Raw genomic sequence first — 21,662 nt, 5'->3', positions numbered from 1 at the left:
GTTTATCACCTTAATAAGATAAACAAACAAACAAACAAAAAACTATGCTTCCTTAGATCAGGACCAAGTGAAAATGGGGACAGGTGACAGACTTGTATGTATTAGGGCAGACACACAGTCCAGTTTCTTGTTGATCTTCTGTACTTTGTCTTTTTTTTTTCCTCCCCCATTTTCCTCTACTCTATGGATCTCCCTTTGATTTTCATGATACCCCTCACCTTTCATTTCCCTTTTCCTTTTTTACTTCCACCTATGACAGAAAACATATAACCCTTGACTTTCTGAGTTTAGCTTATTTCACTTAACATAATGTTTTCAAGTTTTCTCCATTTTCCTGCAAGTGCCTAAATTTTTTTCTTTTTTTTTATTGGTTGTTCAAAACATTACAAAGCTCTTGACATATCATATTTCATACATTAGATTCAAGTGGGTTGTAAACTCCCATTTGTACTTTGTCTTAAAATGGCATTTCCAGTGGTGCTTGAACATTACAGTCCTGAAATCCATTTTGAAGAGTGGTATTAAAGAGAAGTTTATTAAGAGAATAAATTTCCAGTTGCTAAAGTTTAGCCTCTTTGTACAGGGTCCAACATTAGATGGAGAAAGAGCACAAATGGGGAGCAGTTAAGCCTTTATTGAATATCTGTTATAAGCAGTTGTAGTCCAAATGTGTGTCCAAATTTTACCATCTGTGGAAGTGCAAGATGTAAACACAACCCAGTACTTCATCACGATCACTCTAATATGGTAGCATTTGGGATGTTTGTAAACATTGCAGAAACAGATTTAAGAGCCAGAACTCATTTTTGGAAACTTGTGAATCATGCACGTGAATTCCAGATTTGTTACTCTGCAGCAGAGGCACACGGAGAACAAATTTTCAAAGATATTGCATGACATGGGGCGTGCCTACATTTTGTGGGGCACATTCTCTGGGACATGTGGGAATGCAACAGAAATAAGCTCTCAAGGACCTTACCATCTAAGCAGGGAAAGATCTCTTTTTCAGTCTTCTTGCAGCACCTTAATATGTCTGTATATCCACACATATAAGATCAATAATGCTTGGTAGAATGAGTATTATTTTCCTATTTAAAAAAGATCTTATGTGTAACTAATTAAAACAAAATAAAAAAAGATCTTTATAGATTTCACCAAAAATTATGTGTATATATACACATATATATATGCACATATACATATTTTATATATGCAAGAAATTTCAGAGAGTATTGCCAGTGGTTTATCTCCCGCAACAACCCACTTTGAAATTCCAGAGAAGCACTGTCACTCAGATAATTTTGAGAAATTAATGATTCTCTTATGAAACACATATGTCACCTAAATGGATAGCAACATGGAAGACTGAGGTTTGTAGGCACTCAAAAGAAATGCAGGCTGTTAAGAGTTCCAACCCACTCCAGCCATACCACACATTTAATATTGAGTTTTTGCCCCACCTGCCAATCCACTCTACACTTTACTTTGCTCATACTCAGAATAACATTACTCCCAAGAGAGTAATGATGGGCTCATGGAAGGCTCTTAAAAAAAAAAAAAAGTTTCCCTTGCCTCTTGCAGAGTAAATACATGAAAGAAGGAACAAATGAAAGAGGTGTTATCTGCCCTGGCTTTGCTCTTGACAGGCTCTAGTGAAACTCCTCAGCTTCTAGACAGAAGCTTTAGTTTGCTAATTCAGGAGCTCAAGTTTTAGAAGGCCAGAGTTATCCTTCCCACCCTCCTGCATCATTGCTAGTCCACACGTTGAACTTTGGGTGTTCCACCCCAGGCACTGATCAGCTGCAGTTTATCTGAGTCAGACAATACTTATTCTTGTTTTGGGTCACTAAAGCTAATGGGATTATCCTGCTCCTGTAATCCTGTAGAATTCCCACTCTACACCTCAGAAACAGAGATTCCTCCTGCCCAGTGCTCTCCTGTCCCAAACCTTCAGAGTTGCAGGCCTGCTCCTCTCAGAGCATCTGAGATCATCAGGGGAAAGGTCAAAGACAAAGTCAAATACAAATCCAGTAACTTAAACTTAGATGACTGGTTGACAGCACACCTGGTCTGTGGGAAGGATGTTGTGAATTTAACAAAATCTGTATTAGATTCTGAGACATTTTATCTTCTTTGCTGTTATGGGAAAAATAAATGGAAAACAAACTGAATAGAATTAACCCAAAGTCAAAATGACTTTTCATTTAAAGAAAATATATAAAAGGATATATTAAGTATATATATATATATATATATATATATATATATATATATATACATAAATATATATAAAGTATATATTACTACATAAAAGTATGTATTAAGCCAGGTTTGAAGGTACACACCTGTAATTCTAGCAACTTTGGAGGACTGAAAGTTTAAGGCCAACACCCCTGGGTTCTATCCCCAGTACTGCAAAAACAAAACAAAACTATATATCAAATATTGAAGCACATAATCACATAAATATCTCAGATTTTTTTAGTAATCCAAATTATGTAACTGTGAGGTTAGAATAAGTAACACTCTCCCTTTGGATTATTCTAAATTGCTTTTTCACTTTATTTGAAGATTATTCTCTTGTTTTCAGTCGGCACAGTCTTACCCACCATTTAAAAGTGTTGTTTCTTTTTCTATGCTTTAAATCTTCTCACATAATTGACAATAAAATCTCTTATGAAATGTTTCTCCTGCAAAATTCATTCTTTAATTGAGTCTTAACAAAATAATGTGTTATGCTACATTGCAGCCTCACCGTCAGAAATGAAGAAAGAGGGGAGACGGCAGGAAGACCCACACACACCACAAAAATGGAGAGCATCCAGGTTCTAGAGGAGTGGTGAGTGTGAGGCGGACACTGTTTTCTGTGCTGTTAACGTCTACTGAGTGCCTAAGCATTGTGTCTTGCTTCAGGGTGATCTTTATGACTTTGTGAAGTGAATGCTAACATAGTCCATTGAGATCTTGTTTTGTGACTGCAATTGCTTTTTGTCAGTTTTTCTATTAGCTCTGTTATCAGCCAGAACATCAGCTACGTTTATCTTTTCTCTTCAAAGAGGTAGAGATTATTGCATGAATTAGCCTCCCAAACTGCCTATTTAACTCCCATTTTCTGAGAGTATTTTTAAAGTTGTTTTCTTTATGAGCAAAGACTGTAAACACACACACACACACACACACACTCACACACACACAAAGATGTTGGATTACCAACATCTTTGGTCAATTGGGAAGGATACCCAGTTGGCTTCTGGTTCTGTTTCCATAAACAGACTCTGACAAGTTTATCCAAAATGAGAAGTTGAACTGCAATGTCTAGGGCATAAAAATCAAAATGCAAGTTGACTCTTCATGTAAGTGTTTTCTTTTTTTCTTTTATGAGGAGTTTTTCATAATTATGCTTCACTGTAATTTAAAACTTTTAAAAACTTAATATTTCTAAGCCAAGGAGAAAGTTCAGACATTATGGAATAGTAACAGATTTATTTTAAATACCTGGTCAGAAAGGTTAAGAAAAATAAAATATAGATACCTCTTTGACCAAATGCAGATGGAACAATGAATGATAGTTTCTTCATAGTCATGAAAAAATCTGCACATAGGTATCTAAAACTCCTCAATGCCTCCTAAAATCCCTCTGGTTTACAATGGCATTTTAGAAAAACATAACAAGTGCACACTATATGATCTTATTTGAGATCCAGTGACTAGTGAATAAATGGCAGATAGAGAAAAAAAATAAATCCTTCCTTATAGCTAAAAAATCTATATTATGGGGTCAAGAAAAAAATCTATTTTTTGCTTCAGAGTACCATCCACTCGCAACCTATTGTCAGGGTTTAAACATTTTCAAGCTTCATTAGGAATTTATTTATTTATTTATTTTTAAATATTTATTTTTTAGGTGTAGATGGACACAACACAATGTACTGAGGATCGAACCCGGGTCCCGCCCTTGCTAGGCAAGCGCTCTACCGGCTGAGTCACAATCCCCTCCCCTTCATTAGGAATTTATCATGACCATTTTTATATAGTGTATAGGTCCTTATTATTTCATCACCTGACTCCTTTCCCGGCTTATTGTGCCTACCTGATTGTTCGTCAAGACCCAGAGAACACTCATCTGGACCTGGCAGGTTATTTGCCAGATCAGACTGAACTGCATGTCAAAATACTGACCACTAGACGGCAGCAATTGAGTAGACTTCCTCTCCTCCCCTCCTTCACCCAGTCTAGTGTTCTCAGGTCAAGGCTGCTTTTGGTAATGGTCCCATTCTGTCTCTGCAGCCAGAATCCCACTGCAGACGAAGTCTTGTCCTGGTCTCAAAATTTCGACAAGATGATGAAGGCCCCTGCAGGAAGGAACCTGTTCAGAGAGTTCCTGCGAACAGAATACAGTGAAGAGAATCTACTTTTCTGGCTCGCCTGTGAAGACTTAAAGAAAGAGCAGAACAAAAATGTAATTGAAGAAAAGGCCAGAATGATATATGAAGATTACATTTCCATACTATCGCCAAAAGAGGTAAAAATCTGGAAAACACTGAGGTGGGCTCTCCAAGACCAAGGAGAGCCTAAAAGGAACCACAATCCAATCCAAATTGGGTAGTGCATGCGATGTGGACAGGTCAGAAGACTTCTCTGAGCAGATTACTGAACTTCCAAACCATGAATATCCCTGTTTGAAGGTCAGGTTCCTCCACTATTCTTTGATCACTTATCTCTGGCTGAACCGTGTGTGGTAGTCTACTTGTTTCTCAGAACTAACACCTGTTTAAGCAACTTGCTGTGGCTTAAAGTAAAATGGAAAAGAAGAATTTACCTCAGGGTGATGCTTCTCAAAACATCCTCCCTAGGTCACTCCTATGAAAGCAGGTCTAAAAAGCAAATTCTTGAGGCCTACCCATGACTATGCTAGATCTGAAGTTTTGGAAACAGAGCCTAGGAATCTGCACTTTGTTTTTATACATGTACTAGTTTGAAAACTTCTGGCATAAGGGCTCAAAAAAAAAAAAACAGTAACATATTTGTTGATGCTTATGATTGGATTTTTCAGCACTGAAAATGGGCTCTTATCACCATTGATATTTTCAGGGCAAGGGTGGGAAATAGAAATTATCTGACTTATTCTATTCTGTTACAGAAAATGCAAGCTTGTTTTCCCATTGCCAGGATATACCTAATCAATAAGAAACACCTCCAGCCATCAAATAGCATGCTCCTCTTAACTTTTAAAAAATTAATTTAATTTTGTGCATGAGAAATGCTGCAGCTGACAAAGTTAGAAGCCCTGGGATAACAGTGTGGCCAGCCGCCCCCCGGGTGTCAGAGCTTCAGAGTTGCTTTCATGCCCTGAGAGAACCCAGGGACCTGGGGAGGCTTTCTTTGTCCTTACCCTCCGTTGCCTTTTCTGTCTCTACTACACTACTGTGATTTTACCTGCGCTGTTAGATATCTGGTCCTGGTGCTTTCTGTTCCCTTTGGCCTGCACACTGCCCTCTTGTGCCCTAGGACTGGGCTGTTGTCATCAGTGTTTCATTGAGTGCTAGAGATGGCCCAGTCCTGCTTTTTGTTTTTTTTTTTTTTTTTTTAGTTGTTGATGGATTATGTTATTTACTTATTTATATAAACTTCTGAGAATCGAACCCAGTGTCTCCCACATGCTAGGTAAGTGCTCCAGCACTGAGCCACAACCCCAGCCCCCAAATCCTGCTTTGAGACCTGAAAAATGCATTTTCATCTACTTTACCAATCTCTAAGTTGGAAATGCTACATAAACTATCTCACTTCCAATAAAGTGTACTTAAATTCTTTAATTATTTTTATCTGTTAGGTTAAAGTGTCACTGGAATTCCAGATACTCCAGCAGTATTCTCTCTACAAAATGAGAAAACTTCCTAAATCGGAGGCACAAAAGATTGATTCATTTTTCATTTCCTGCATTAATATAGAAATAGTCATAGAAACTAAGTAGGAAACTTTTACATTTATTACTGAAATCACTTTGTATTTCTAACAGTAGAATAATTCTACATCCAAAAAAAATACATTCTTCAGTTCTCTGTTGTGTCTAGAACCTCAGGATCTAATCAACTCTTCTTGAATCTTATTAGCATAATGATTTTATTCTCATTTGTATTTCAAAGTTGCATTATACAGCAAATAAGCCATATGATCCAGTTGTGCCCCATTTGTGTCCTTGCCTATAGTTACACAAAATTACAGAGTCACTGGGAAGATTATCTAGCCCATTTCTCTCCCCAGAGTATGTGACGTGTGTCGTCTTAAAAGTGATAGTTGTCTGGATTACTTAGGTCAGTACTTTGTACTACATACGGTTCGCTTTAAAAATTGTTCCACTTTTTAAAAATTGTTAGGAAAAAAATGTGTTCTCCATATTTAGTACTTACCATTTCTTTATTTCTATGGTCCCCATGTCCTGGCCTTTAGTTTTTATGTGGGGCACTTGTACTGTTCTCACAGCTCCTCGTTCTCAGATGTCCTGGTTGATGGAGCTTTGTAAAATACTTGATTTTCACAAAATTACTTCTTCTTTGTGATGTGCTGAGAGTTACCAGAGATACTGACTATTGAAATATAAACTTAGGTTTTCACGTTTTTTGCTAAAATAATGAAGTTATGTTTTGGCCTAATTTCTTTATTTTGAACATGAATTTCACCACAAAGTCTTTAAGATAGTATTTCCTAATCAGGAACATGACCTTTTTAACTTTTCACAAAGACTAATATATAATTTAATAGCCATATTTATTTTTTCCATTTTTTCCTAACACCCACATTTGATCCATTACCTACCCTAAATCTCAAAATATCATATAATGGAGAGCGAAAAGAGAAAGAGTTAGAATTCACATTTTTAACATGTTGCTACTTATGTGCTGACTTGTGAATAAATTATAAATAACTTTTGATATAGAATCTAAGTTACACAATTGTATGAAGTGCCTTTGTTTAGCTACCTGGTTTTTCTCTTCTCAAGTTAGTAGTAATTATATTTGATTATTGTTTACTCTCAAAAACCAAGTAAAATGAAGGTAGGTCTTTTCATTTATACAAAATAATTATTGAAAAGCTGTATTTTAAGCCAAGGAATGGATATATTTACTCTTGAGCCATGTTCAATGATTTGATTCACAAAACATCATGGAAATTAGAGCCCTTTCCAATCTATTTTAGCTTGGTGATGACCCTGTGCAAACTTTTCTCAGTCTCTAATCAGGCACCACGCATTACTGACAACATTGCATTATTGTTCTTCAAATGTTGTTTTCCTTGGTAAGAACACATGTCACATCCAGGAGATCCCTGATTATATAGTAGTCAGAGCATGGGATGAATGTCCAGGTGCATAGGATTCAAGTCCTGGCTCTGAAACATCCTAATTGTGTGACTTGGATAAATCACTTAACCTTTTTTGAGCCTCATTATTCAGTTCATTTATTTACAAGAGTAACCATAAAAATGGGCATAGAGACTAACCATAACCTCCCCCACCAAATGATAGAGCTAATCAATATGGTCCTCCTACTCAGATTGAACTTCGAATCTTAGCACAGCTTTTAAGACAGCCACTACATGCTGGGGGTGGTAGGGCATGCCTACCACATCCCAGTGGCTTAGAAGGCTCAGGCAAGAGGATCTCAAGTTCACAGTCAGCCTTAGCAACTTAGCAAGTCCCTAAACAACATAACAAGACCCTGTCTCAAAATAAAAGAACAATAATAATTAAAAGGGCTGGGGATGTGTCTCAGTAGTTAGGTGCCCCTGGGTTCAATACCTACAACCAAAAATCAAAATAAAACATAGGCACTACAAACTTGATTTCTTACATGGGAACAAAATGATCTGGCCTTACTTACTCAGATATTTTTTAAAAACATGAAAATTTGAATCATTTATAAAATGATAATAACTAAGTTGTGAAGCATTTATTATTGACTAGACTACATTTTCTTCACTCAAGTTTATTTTATCTTAATTTGAGTTATGTTTCATTTTGTTATACGTAGAGAAAGCCTACATTTATAGTTATTTATACATGTAAGTATATACATGTGTGTATATATATATGACTTTTTTCCTTAATGAAACTATTGAGGCCAATATGGTGGAAATTTCTTCAAATTGTTTCAAGACCAGGTTTTATGCATTTTTAATAATTGGAGTCCCATGAGCCAGGTTCTGGACTGGGTTTTGGGTATATAATGGTGAACAAGACAGACACTGGCCTATCCATTATGGAGTTCACATTCTATGAAGACAGAAAACACATGTTGGAAATAAGTAACTAAAAGTTGTGGTCAACGTTGGAGTGGGCAAGGCCGAAGGATAGAGTCTAGAAAGGGGTGTTCAGAAAAGAAACTGAGAAGGTAAAACTCCAGTTGACACAAAAGCAGAGACACTGACTGAGTTTGATCAAAACGTTGTCCTCATAGTTATGATAAATTATTACATTTCCTCTTATCTCTCGACATTGGGCTCAAAGTTCACTGTTGGTAAGAGGGTCTCACACACATTTTCACAATCTACATCTCACCAAGTCCTTCAGCCAGGAGAAGAGAGGCCAACACTTCACAGCAGAGGAAGCTGGTCCTCGGAGAGGAAAAGTGGATGTCAGGAGACATTGCAGTTGAATCTGGTGGCTATAGAACACAAGCCCAGGAACCTGTGACTCCAACCGAGGAGCTCTTCCTACTGAAGCATGTGGAGTCCTTCCTCCATTGTGCAGTGTCTTCTTCATGACTGACGTGTATAAACCCAACTTTATAAACCAAACTTTAGAAAAACTTTAGATAAAAAAAAGATAAAAATGAGAAACAACCACCCTACCACATGCTGGAACTCTCAAAACAAGCAAGATATGCTATCTCATCTGAGTCCACCCAAGAATACAATCACTTCATTTAATCTTACTAATAATCTTTGCCTACTTGCAAGCAAACTGTATTCGTAGTCCTATCAACAGTCTCCTAGTGTATTTCCAGAGACTGCATGTGCAAAGTAAAGCTGTTTCATAGAATGCTCCAATAGATGCAATCATATCATCCATCTTATTTGTAATTTATAATTATTTTCAGTAGAAATAACAAGCATAAAATAATACATAAGTAATGTGCACATGCTCAAGAGTTATTAAAATTGATAGGAGAATCAGATATCTTTGGTTCTAAAACTAATGTGGGGAAAATAAATTTAGTTAAAATTAAGAAAAAATCTCCAGCGGCAAAAGTTCTAACTGGTAAAATCTGATAGGTGCTTATAAATGAAAAAACAAAATTATTGATCAGAATTTGACTTGGAAAAGAATCCTAAATAAAACAATTTCTTAAAAATAAGATGGAAAATGGGAGGAAGTATTTAATCAGGTTATATTAAAAAATTATTCAGAAAATCAACATAAAGAAAGTCTTATGGGAAAAAAAAGATTTTCAGTGAAAATTATTTTCACTACAATTCTGACAACCATATCCATGGGGTCAAAATTTTCATTATATCTTAAGGACTAGAACAAAAACAAACAAACAAACAAAAAAACAAAATAAAGGTAAGATCAGAATGTGTGCTCCCTCCCAGAAGTATTCACCTAGCACAGTAATCCCCTTCAATGCATAGGAAATCTAGTAAGTTTGACCAGAGTACACCAATGTTTAGCCCAGATCTTCCCAAACCACACTATCAAGATTTCTGTCTTCATTCTCCCCACTTTACCTGTATACTCTTGTGAAACCTAAGCACTCATTGAATTTTCCTCTCCAGTAGTGTATGAAATGGCCACGGGACAGTTTCCTATGTTTGCTATGCTTCCAAGCCATTCTCATTTCTTCTTCCAGCCTCCTCCCTGTGGGATTGAATATTTCCAAGTCCACAGAGGCTGCCATAAAATCACTTCCATCTTTGTGAAGCTGCAGTTGCCACCTCCCTAAACTGACAGTGGTCAGCACTGTTGAAACCAGCAGCTAAATGCTGCCAATGAAATGCTCCCAAATTCTCAGGAGTCAGAGAGATCTCATGCGTCAGATCTCATGGTAGCTGTATTTGTATGTAAACTGTTACTGCTGTAATACAGACAGAGAAAAAAGACAACTTCCCTTGCCTAAAGATAGCTCTTGTACTGCTCAACTTTATCTCTCCTTGGGATAAGATTTTCCCAGGAACTCCTCAGCCCCGAATGATGAGGTGGACCCCAGTTAAGATGGCTTACAAGCCATCTAGAGATGCCTGATCCTAGGGTGATTGTGGCCCAGGCCCAAGCCTGGATCCACCCCATTGCCTTGTATTATAGATGATCCTCATTCTGAAGCACAAGACACCACAAGATGAGACTGTAGATTGTTATTCCCATGGGCTTAAACTTGTTATTGACTTCTCTACACTTCTTTTGACTGACAGCCTTTCAAACAAACAAGATATTAAGGTAAATGTTTTATTTTTCAAATAGAAATAACAAATGCGCTTTTGTTACAGATTGGCAAATGTTAAGCTGTACTACTTTATGCTATTTTACTAGTTTTTAATTTGCAAAGAAAATGAATGACTCAAAACAAGTAATAATTAAGGTTATTTTATTTCTCTGTCTTCAGATAACTTTAAGCTATTGATTCTAGCTACTGATAAGGGACTATTATATAAACTTAATGATGCTATTATTTATGAAGTAAATGATCCTATTTTTTTCTATTTCACTAATCTAAAATGTTCTTCTCCATTGAAACAGAGAGTTATCTCAAGTTTAAAAATAAAACCACCATTTACAAAAACAGTGGCATGTGTTTGGTAAGACTTCACCCTACCAGAACAACCCATTTCAAAATAAAATGAATCAGTTTAAACTCTAATGTCAATATTGTGCCACTGAGTAGAAATGCAAAAGATACCTTTAGATGAAATGAGAAAATGGCGTGTGGGGGGGATTATCTATTTTTATGGTTTGGTAATTGATGATGACTTCGAATGCTACAGAAATGAAAAACTAAATGATACACTTCCATAACATTATTTTTTAAGGAATTTCCTACAAAGAAAAATACACAGTTCAGCCAGAAACTTATAATTTTTCTATCTATAAATTGGTCTAACTAAACCACCGAAATTTAGTCTGGATCACCCTTTCCTGACAAACCTAGCAGCTGTCCCTGGAGTGTATCAGTCAACCCAATTCCACATTATCTGTAGAGCTCAGGAATCTGGGAACACTCAATGGAATGTGAGTGGCTTCATCCAGAGACTGTCTTGGGCCCCAGACAGTGATGGGAAAAGAAACCAGAACCAAAGAAACTGTTGATAAATGCTTGTAACAGGCTGTGTAGGTATAAATATGTATGTTGTGTATATTATTAGACAAGTAAACATGGGTCACAATTTCCTATTCCTTGCTCTGTAGTAAAGTTGAAGAAATCAGTCAGGGCTCTTAGAGTGTTTCTTAAACAAGGCATTCAAGACAGAGCATCAATCCTGTTCCCCAAGCATGCCCTCATTGCTACTTATTTTCCACTCTTCCCTTCCCAGTGTGTCCTTACCTGTTCCAGGTGGATCAGCCTGGAATGGGAGGAGGGTGCTATATCACAACAGAATATCATTTCTATGTACTTTTCTTTTTTTGGGGGGGGGTACCAGGGATTGAAGTACATCCCCAGCCCTATTTTGTTTTTTATTTAGAGACACGGTCTCACTGAGTTGCTTAGTGCCTTGCAGTTGCTGAGGCTGGCTTTGAACTTGAAATCCTCCTATCTCAGCCTCCAAGATGCTGGGATTACAGGCATGTGCCACCATGCCTGGCTTCTATGCACTTTTCAAATAACACTGCATTGATTATTTTAATACATATTCTTAGTTCCTATTTATAGTTTTCTCAAAGATTCCATTTCAAGCAATTTGTCTGCTTTATGTTGAGTACAGAGATCTTTGGATGCATTGCAATGCAAGGATGTTTCCTGGGTCTTGCCAAGTAGATACATCATTAAGAATGCCTCCTGTGCTTCTGCTTCACTCTGCTTTTCCACATTCTTCTTTTCCTACTGTGATGCCATAGGATCTGTTGGGATAAGAATCGGTTGAGAATCAGCCTTGATATGCATGTTAATTTTGATCGGAGAACTCTTCTCTGCCAATAGAGTTTTACCCTATTATCGAATAACTCCCCAACAGTTAAAGAAAAGGAGGAAGTGAATTTATATTCTGGTTATTCTCTGGTACCTCATTGGTGAATGAAACTCTCAATAGCTCCTGAATGAATGCATAGAAAAAATAAATCCAAGTTAGTCAAGATGTTTGTGAACCAGATTTCTGGCAGAAAGACTAATTTTTTGTTTTTTGTCTGTTTAAATCAAAGATTGGAGGGAGAAAATTATACAAGGTTATGTGGCCTTTGAAAAGATGACCTCAAGATTTTCAATAGTTGAATTTACTCTTTGATGTTTGTCTGAAATGTCAAAAACCTGCATTTATTTAATTGAGGTCTTTTGAAAAAATATATGATTTAATGGATCTGCTCTATTTTCTTTTTAGGTCAGTCTCGATTCTCGAGTTAGAGAGGTGATCAATAGAAATCTGTTGGATCCTAATCCTCACATGTATGAAGATGCCCAACTTCAGATATATACCTTAATGCACAGAGATTCTTTCCCAAGGTTTTTGAACTCTCAGATCTATAAGTCATTTGTTGAAAGTACTGCCGGCTCTTCTTCTGAATCTTAATTTTCATTTAAAAAAACATCAATTTTGGAGGGCTGGGATGGGGAATAAAAATAGTTAAATAATACAGAAATTGAGTCCCTGGAGAACTGCAGTATAGCACTCCTCAGGCTACTGTGAACATACCACCATACGGTCTTTGGTCTCCATTTTTTATAAAGGTTATCCATGATGACGTTTGGAGAAAATACCACACAAAACAATGAATTGCCAAATTATGTTTGTTTTATTCAACACCCATCCTACTTGCAAGCAAACTGTATTCGTAGTCCTATGAACAGTCTCCTAGTGTATTTCCAGAGACTGCATGTGCAAAGTAAAGCTGCTTCATTTGCCACGTAGTTGTTGTACTATTTAATCAAATAGCATAACATATCTGTATTTAAAGACTTTTGTGCAATATGGTCTTATAGAAATAATTGCCAAAACATGGCTGTGGTTTGCATTTTTTTAATATAATCTGAGACAGAAAAAGGCAATTTTTAAAATGTAACAGTGGTATTCAACATGCTATAATACTGTGCTCAGTACACTAATTTTGAAGCCAATATTTCTGTACATGAAAAAAAAGAGCTATTTATCTATGTTTGTTGGCAAATCGTAGGGGAGGATCCCTCTGATTGTTCACTGCCAAAAATGTGGCATTTTCATTACAGAAGCATTTGCTATGTTAAAAAAAAAGAAGAAGAAGAAAAGTAAACAAAGCACAAAACAATTTGAAGATATCTTCTCTCAGTGACAAATCAAAGAGTGATATTGTTTTTAATTGTAATAGATGAAAATGAATCTATGTATATATAAGATGTCCAATACTGTAATTAATTTATTAAAGACTGGCTCTCCAGTTCTACAATGGCTGTGTAAAGTTATGTACTTCAACAAGAAAAAAAGAAAAGCTTGATAATTAGTTTTGGAATATGTAGAAAAGTACTTAATAAAAGAATGCCTACATGTAGCACTGTAAAACATTTTGATGACTAGCATCTGTCCTGTGGCATATGTTCCTTGAAAGTGAAATCCAGTGAAGAGCTGTTCATACTAGGAAAAGTTTTATAAGGGTTATGAAGAGATAATTCTCTACTTCAGACCTTAACTGTTTTCATGTACTATCGTTACGAATGACTTATTTAAAAATGTCAAAATCAAACTGTTAATTCTCATCCATAATGAAAAGGCAGTACCGTGCTCAAATATTTTAGCTGCCATATTATTTTTTATAAATACACTATTTAAGACAAAACTCTTGTCCAACATTGGCATGTGCGTCTGACATTCAAGAAAACAATATCCTATTGTGCACAAAAATGATAATAATAATAATAATAATAATAATCATTGTCATATTTATATTAGCGTGTTACATTTGAATATTAATATCCCCTGGAGACTATTTTTTTAATCTTGAACTGAATGACTATAATACCGAGTAACCTAAAATGAAAGTTTTAAAAAGATTTATATCCACTGAGAACACTGGCCTTATATTAAGGATGATATTAAAATTATAGGTTTTCTTTGTCATTTTTAACTACCTCTCATTTTTTAATTTATTAAACATATTTTTAAAAAACAAGTTTGGGGTTTTCTTTTTAAATTTATTTTACTTGAAAGGTTAGCATTGTAAGTTTCTTTTTCCATAAACTTAAAACATTTCAAGAATTGTTTTTTTAAGTGAATATGATTTTCTAATTTATATAGAATTCAGGAGACATGATTAAAAGGGCTATTATCTATTCCCTATGCAAATATTTTAACTGTTGCAGTGTTTGACAAAATGGGATTTTAAAAAAAAATTTGCAGAGTAGAAAACAAAATGTTCTGTTTACACTGGCGTTGCTGACTATCCTACCATATTCAGCACTTTTAAAGACATTATTTATGAAAATATAGTTAAAATGCAAGATAGAAAATATTTATAATCATTTCTTTTAACAAATGCTTGTTTTCTTTATGAAAGTGTTGTGTGTTAAGACATAGTTTATCCATGTCACTTAGATATTTACTATTTAATAATAGTTTTTGGTAATGTGTTGAAAAAAGAGCTATGAAGATGTTTACAAAAAGTCATATTTTTTCCTAAAGAGTAAAGAAAGACCTAAAAACATCATCACCTCCATTTCGAAGTTCTATTGTTCCTAAGTTATTTACTTTTTTTCTTGATTGGAACTGGGTTTATTATGCTACTATGATGTGTACACATATATGGTATACTATCATACTTGTTTCTGTGTTTGAGGCACAATAAACTGGTGCACATGATTAGATATGTAATATACTATGATACTCGCATGCATTGATCTTTTAATTGTAGACTTTATATTCTTGTTGTTACTATATATGATGGTGACCTGCTAGTTGTAAGTTATCTTTATAAGATACTTTGGACTATTAGATGAATTGTCTGTTTGACAATATGTTTAATATTTTACCAAATGGGAAAGATACGGGCCCTTATGAAGAGCCCTAATGTCTAACCTGGGTGTCTGTAGAATACAGATTTTTGAACTTGGTATGTCTTTTTGAAACCTGATAATGAGGTTGGGTTGACAAGGACTCTAGAGCAGATTTATGCATCAGATGTTGGTAACCATGCTTCGTGAGCATTCCTGTGCTAAACTTCTATTTTCAGGGGATGGGACGGTTTCTCATTTAATTTCAAAATGTTTGAAGTATCTAAGAATATGTCTGTGTATTTGCAACTCTATCAATTTTTTAAGTATGATATAATTCCTTTTGTTTAAGTTACAGAGCTATAATAAACAAAAAAGCCCTCAACTGGTGTCTATGCTACCATTCCAAGAGCACAATATTTGCTTTATTAGAGTTTGATTTTTCCTAGTGAGTGAATTCCTCCCTGGGGAAAAATGAGCACTTTAAAAGGAGCACTTTGTGTTTTAGATTGCCAAATGATCTTTGTGTACAGTTAGAATCTGCTAATGCGCACAGAAAGATGTTAATGCACTTTCTGAATTGCCTAACTTCAGGTGTATCTAGAATGGAAAGAAAAGTACGTGATATAGATTATGTATATATAGATAAATTGGAGACCCAGATTTCTTCAGAGATTGCTCTTGTACATAGATCACAGTAATAATGGATGGATGATACTTCCTTATTCTAATTGTTATGTTACTCAGAGTTAGCATAGATGTTCTGACAGTGTTATAGGGCACATGTGAATAAGAGCAAAACAGTTTTGATACTGAAATTAAGAAACGCAAATGCCAAGACCAGAACGTAGTCCTTTAAAAAAAAATCTTAAAATATGTACATAGGGTGACCAGTTCTGGTAGTTGGTCATGATGCATGGGGTGTTTATAAATAAGTATCCTTTAATGAACCTAGTATAAAGTATGTATTATATACTTACATGATAGCTCAGTGTTGTAAAAGGACTACAGAAATAGGTAAATAATGTTTATTTTGGAGGAATAAATATACATTTTCACTCAATTAAACTTATTTAAAATCATACCGGATTCTTAATTTTGAGTTTATTCATTTTTTCTATACATTTTAACTTGAAATACTAAAAGTATCATAATTTTAGCCATTTAAATTTCAATAAATACATATTATCTATACCCCAATGATTCAAATGTATGAATTGCCAAGATCATTGTAATGTCATGTGTAGCTAATAAAAAAAATACGTATTATCAAAGGCTTTAGTGAAGAAATCTAAAGGGAAGGAATGTCAAAGACAATCAGAAGATAGGGAATTAAGAGCCTTTTGGAAAACCATCAAAATTTCTTAAAGACTTTAAAAATGTCTATGTATAGAGCCATATCAAACATGTATTTTGAACCCTTTGAGCTTGATTCATTAGTAAGTTATTTTGAAATATAGTAAAGATATTTCCAGAAAACTTTCTTGCCCATCTATTTTACATTGACAGTTTATGACCCTAACCTTCAAAGTATATTTTATCAACACTTAGAGTGTTTTTTTCAGTTTATAAATTTCTGATCAATATATAATGTCCTCCCGAGAAAACAATATGTAATCTGTAAAAATTTTAGTAACATCTCACCTGGTACAATTGCAAACTGATAACTGAAAACTTGCTTCAGATCTTCTCTGAAACACTGAACAATATCCTTGCATCACATAACAGTGTACAGGGTGATAAGTATTATTTCCAAATATCAGACTATTCAGTCTTTATAAGAATTTTTTTTTAAATTATTGTTCTTACAGCTGTAGTCCTATAGTTCCCAGTGACATCTCTGCAGATTCATTCAAGGAGATGCTCTAGACTGTGACTAATGAAACCAGGGTGGAAGACAAAGTGCTTCCTAACTGGTAACATATCTCAGTGTGCAACTAATCTGATTACTATGACTAAAGCTCTATGTAAGGAAAAAGGATGTTATTAAGTGCTAAAGAAAATAACCAAATATAGCATTTTTAATACATATGCAAACTCAAAATTTATCATATATTTCTCTTTTCTGTTGGCAGAAATTTAAGAATTTTAAAGCTGCTGATTTATACCTATGCATTGTCATAACATTCTAGCTTTTAAATAGTTATGTTGTGTTTCTGTCCTAGGTTTGAATACATTTCCTTCTCATAAAGCTCTAACCCTTATTGCTGTATTCAGATGATGTGATACACAATGCTTACAAATGGAAATGTATGTCCACAGATTCACATTTAGAATACAGTGTGAAAGATCGAGAACTTAGAATAACAAATTTGATTTCAAGTTAATTTCTTTTTGGAGGGGAGGGGTACCAGAAATTGAACCCAGGGGACTTACCCACTGAGCCATAGCTCCAGCCCTTTTCATTTTTTATTTTGAGACAGGGTCTCACTAAGTTGCTGAGGCTGGCTTTGAACTTGGGATCCTCCTGCCTCAGCCTCCTGAGTTGCTGGGATTACAGGCTTGTGCCACCAAGCCTGGCTCAAATTACATTTCTGACTTCTGTGATGGTGAGCAAATCATTTTTTCTGTCTGAATCTGTTTTCTCATCTGCAAGTGAAGAATATTAGTTTACAGGTTGGCAATGATTAAATAAAATTAAATAAAAAGAATAGTGTTACATGTAATATTTTATCAAAGTTTTTCAGCTCAATAGTAATTGCTACTTTTCACGAATATCTGTGGGTTTTTGTTTGTTTAAAATTAAAACAGTGTTACCTTGAATATTTGCAAAACATACTTTGGAAATCTAACTAATTAATTATCCAGAAAAATATAACCAAGCTTATTTAAGATGGAAGATTATAACAACACTATTGTTTTGTTCAATAATATGATTCAAAACCACTATTTTAATTTCAACAATTTCTCACCTTATCTGTAATCTAGAAAAATTTCTTCAGTCACACATATACACAGATATGTGTGTGTGTGTGTGTGTGTGTGTATATATACACACACATACATATACATATATACACACAATGTTATATATATGTGTATATATAATACACGTACAATATATGTTTATATATATACACACATACACATACATAATGGAAATAAAAGCTATGTTCTAAATGATAATATAAATATCAAGTCATTTGCCAAATATGTAAATGGATGATAGAGCTAAAGCTAAGTTAATAAGAGACTGATCATAACAGACTTTTTAATATTAGAGTAGTATGGTTTTCTTTAACAATTTTACCATGAACATGTGAAAAGTAAGAGTAGTTATGTCTTCAGAAAACTTTTCATTAAATCTTTTTTGAAATAGTTTTATATTTACATTTCTGTAAATTTCAGTTGCACAGATAGTAAAAAGAAAAACTGTCCTCAAATACTTCACACCCATGGGGGTCATTAATCAACTAATATTAATTAAGTCTATGTTTAGATTTCTTGTGTTTTGTTTGTTTTTTATCTAAGGGCCTTTTTCTGTTCCTGGGTCTCATTCACCATACCCTATTCCATTTAGTTGCCATGTCACCTCCCGCTCCTCTGAGCTGAGTCTGTATACCTTTCCATGTTTTCAAGGACCTTGACAGTTTTGAAGAGTATTGGTCAGGCATTTTGTAGACCCTCCCTCTGTTGTGATTTGTCTGATGCATTTCCAGTTTTGATTTGGGGAAGGAATACCAGAGGAAACATGCCATTCTTGTCACAGGATATCAAAGGTGCATGCCATGGTCATGACTCCTCTTGCTGTGAGAATTTCTCAAACTTTGGGATCCTCTTAGCTGTTAATGTTGACCTTGATCAACTGAATGAGGGACTGCCTGTTAGGCTTCTCCACTATAAAGTAATCAATTTTTATAAGGTTACACTAGAGGAAAATTTAATGGACATTTACACTGAGTTTTAAAAAATTCTGAGTAGATTTTCAATACTAATACTAGGTTCATTAAAGGATTAATGACAAATGCTATGAATACAATGAGCTGGAAAATCAAATGGGAGAATAAAACTAAAACAGTGTTACGTTGAATATTTGCTTAATAGAGGTGAAAGTAAATTTTTTTCCTTGAACTACCTGTGCAATTATTTTAAGCCTCCACACACTTTGGATAATAAAGATCTTAATCTTATTAATTGTAATAAGTGGTAATTTAAATTGGTAATCATTTTGCTTAGTGCTTTTCTATATGCCCTCCACTGAACAATGTACACAATATTGAAATAATGTAAAAGACTTGATATTTTCACCCCAGCTTTAACTATTTGTCATAAATACAATGTTTCTTGTATATGATTTTAAGATGTTTTACTAATACTAAAAATTTTAATGTGTTTGATTCTATATACTTTATCATATTGAATGTGTATAATTTCTTACTACCATGTTCATTATATTTAGTAATTTATATCCATATTTTGGACTCCACCAACATTTATTAGTGGACTACAAAGAAGTTTTAAGTGCATGAATACATCTTAAGAGGCACCACACTTGGTTATTTTGCAATGCCAAAATAACTGTAGTTACTCATCAATTGCATAGATAATCAAGATTATTTTTCCTCCAGTTTAAATTATTCTGGATTTTTATTCCCCTTTCCTTGACTCTACTTCATGATTTTACCTATGTACAACAGTAGACTTCCCAAAATGCTACATTTTTACCATGTAATAGAATTTGAGCATGTCAACAGTGTAAGAAAATCCAGAAGTCTCATACTAAGTATGTTTGAATTTTCAAAGTAAATCAAACAACAGCTGTTTTCATTTAACTATGTTGTGGAAACCTATGGACACCATTGTAAAATGCATTAGACTTTCTTCACTTTCTTATAATGTTTTTGAATTAATAAAGAATTCACCAATGTATCCTTAGACAAGTTATTGTTTCCTCCTTGGTATAACACTACAGGAATAAAGGGTACACTTACATGTGTTGCTTAAGTTGCTTATGCATCTGAGGAAAAATAAATTCTGGCTGGATTCATTACATTGTTCTATAAGGTGATTGCTTATTAGAATTTTGCACCTGTTATAATGAAATATATTCTTGAAATAACATGTTTTGAGAATTCAGCTGAGAGATTTATCATGTTGAGTTCAAATTACTCCAGCCATTTATTTCTGTAGTAAAAAAAAAAAAAAATCAAAGTTGAGTTTAGAGTTAGGAAATAACTGCTCCTAATGGGTATAAACAGACCTACTGTCCCATTCTATTCTTGGATCAACATTAAAATAAAATAGATTTCAAACACTATCTTACAGCAAGACAATTTTGTAAAGTAGTGGACCTTGAACATACAAAGTGAAAGAATTGTAATAATTGGAGCTTTTAAGTAGCAAAACTATTTCCATTATGTCAAGGATCATTTCATTCTTTCATTTCACTTCCTTTTTTATGTAGTGCTAAGAGAGAGAAGCAATGCAAAAATGCATATTCTTTTTTTCCCCAATACTGAGGATGAGCCCAGTCGCTGAGCACACTAGCCAAGAGCTCTACCAGTGAGCTACATCCCCAGCCCCCAAATTAATTTTTTTGAAAGAATATTATACTTAACAGTTTTGGTTAGATGACTGAAGGATATTTTAACTTTGTTAAACGCTCCTATGAGTTACCATTTCTTCTTTCTTTTTTTTATGTTTTCATGTTTTTTTTTTTGTTTTTTTTTTTTTTTAGAAAAATGAAAAGCTATTTCAAATAAGTTATCTCAAAACCAAAAACACACCATCGGGACACTGGTTAACACAGGTCGCAGGGAATCCCAGATTGAACATTTAACATTTAACCTTTGCATTCCCAGGACTGTCTTGGTTGTATTTATTTCTCCGGTGGCCTGTGAATAAGTGTTTTTAAAAACTGCCAATAAACTTCAGTATTCTTGGCACCTATCTGTAAATTTTTTGGAAGTGATAAGCATCGGGCTGCCAGAGGCAGTTCTTCCTGTGCGCAGTGCTGGGGATGCCACCTGGGGAGAGGCCAGTGAGTGCTCTTCTGCGGAGCAGCACACCCGACCCAAGAGACCGTCCCTCAGGGCTGTTGTGTGGTCATCACACAGAATTCACACAACTGCGTTAAAAGAAAAACATGGCTCAGTGAGGATAGACAAGCAACTGAGAGAAGTCACTTGAAACCAAGTAAATTACGTAGCAGACACAAGACTAGACAGCACGTTTTGTGAACTCATTTGGTTCTTGTCTCAGAAGAGCAATTTATTCCCACCCACCCCGCGAGGAGGCCTTTCCGACCCAGGGATAGAACCAGGTGCCGGCCCTCGCGGGCAGCCCTGTCCCGGTCGCCCTCCGCCACGCCCATCCCTGTCGGAGACGCCCCTCCTGCTCTCCCACCCGCCCCTCAGGACAGCCTCGCCCCTCTCTACGCCCCGCCTCTCCCCGCCAGCTCCGCCCCCACAGCTCTCCGACCCGCCCTCAGGACAGCCCCGCTCCTCCCCGCGAGCTCCGCCCCCGCCACGCCCCCTCAAATTTGGCCCTCAAGAACTACGCAGTGTTCCCGTGCTGGCCCGGAAGTTCTCGCCAACGCTTCCGAGAGGTCTTTTAAAACCCGCG

General features: G+C 35.3%; 1 protein-coding gene across 2 annotated transcripts in view; it reads left to right on the top strand.

The window, feature by feature from the left end:
• RGS17 (regulator of G protein signaling 17) overlaps window positions 1-13,744 on the top strand; it is a 96,192-nt gene extending 82,448 nt beyond the window's left edge. Inside the window, exons 3-6 of one of the 2 annotated variants that reach the window (XM_081293740.1) lie at window positions 2,750-2,839; window positions 4,288-4,522; window positions 10,301-10,432; window positions 12,523-13,744. In XM_081293740.1, the coding sequence (XP_081149866.1) occupies window positions 2,750-2,839; window positions 4,288-4,522; window positions 10,301-10,432; window positions 12,523-12,711 (646 nt within the window). In that variant the 3' untranslated portion in view covers window positions 12,712-13,744. The remainder of the gene's footprint in view (window positions 1-2,749; window positions 2,840-4,287; window positions 4,523-10,300; window positions 10,433-12,522) is intronic. The other variant, XM_081293741.1, reaches the window with a different exon arrangement.
• The last annotated feature ends 7,918 nt before the right edge of the window (window positions 13,745-21,662 follow it).

This window comes from Spermophilus citellus (genome assembly GCF_964194105.1).
Source record: "Spermophilus citellus genome assembly, chromosome: 5".
NCBI lineage: Eukaryota > Metazoa > Chordata > Mammalia > Rodentia > Sciuridae > Spermophilus > Spermophilus citellus.
Note: the sequence above shows the minus strand (reverse complement) of the source record. Positions and strands in the feature narration are given on the sequence as shown.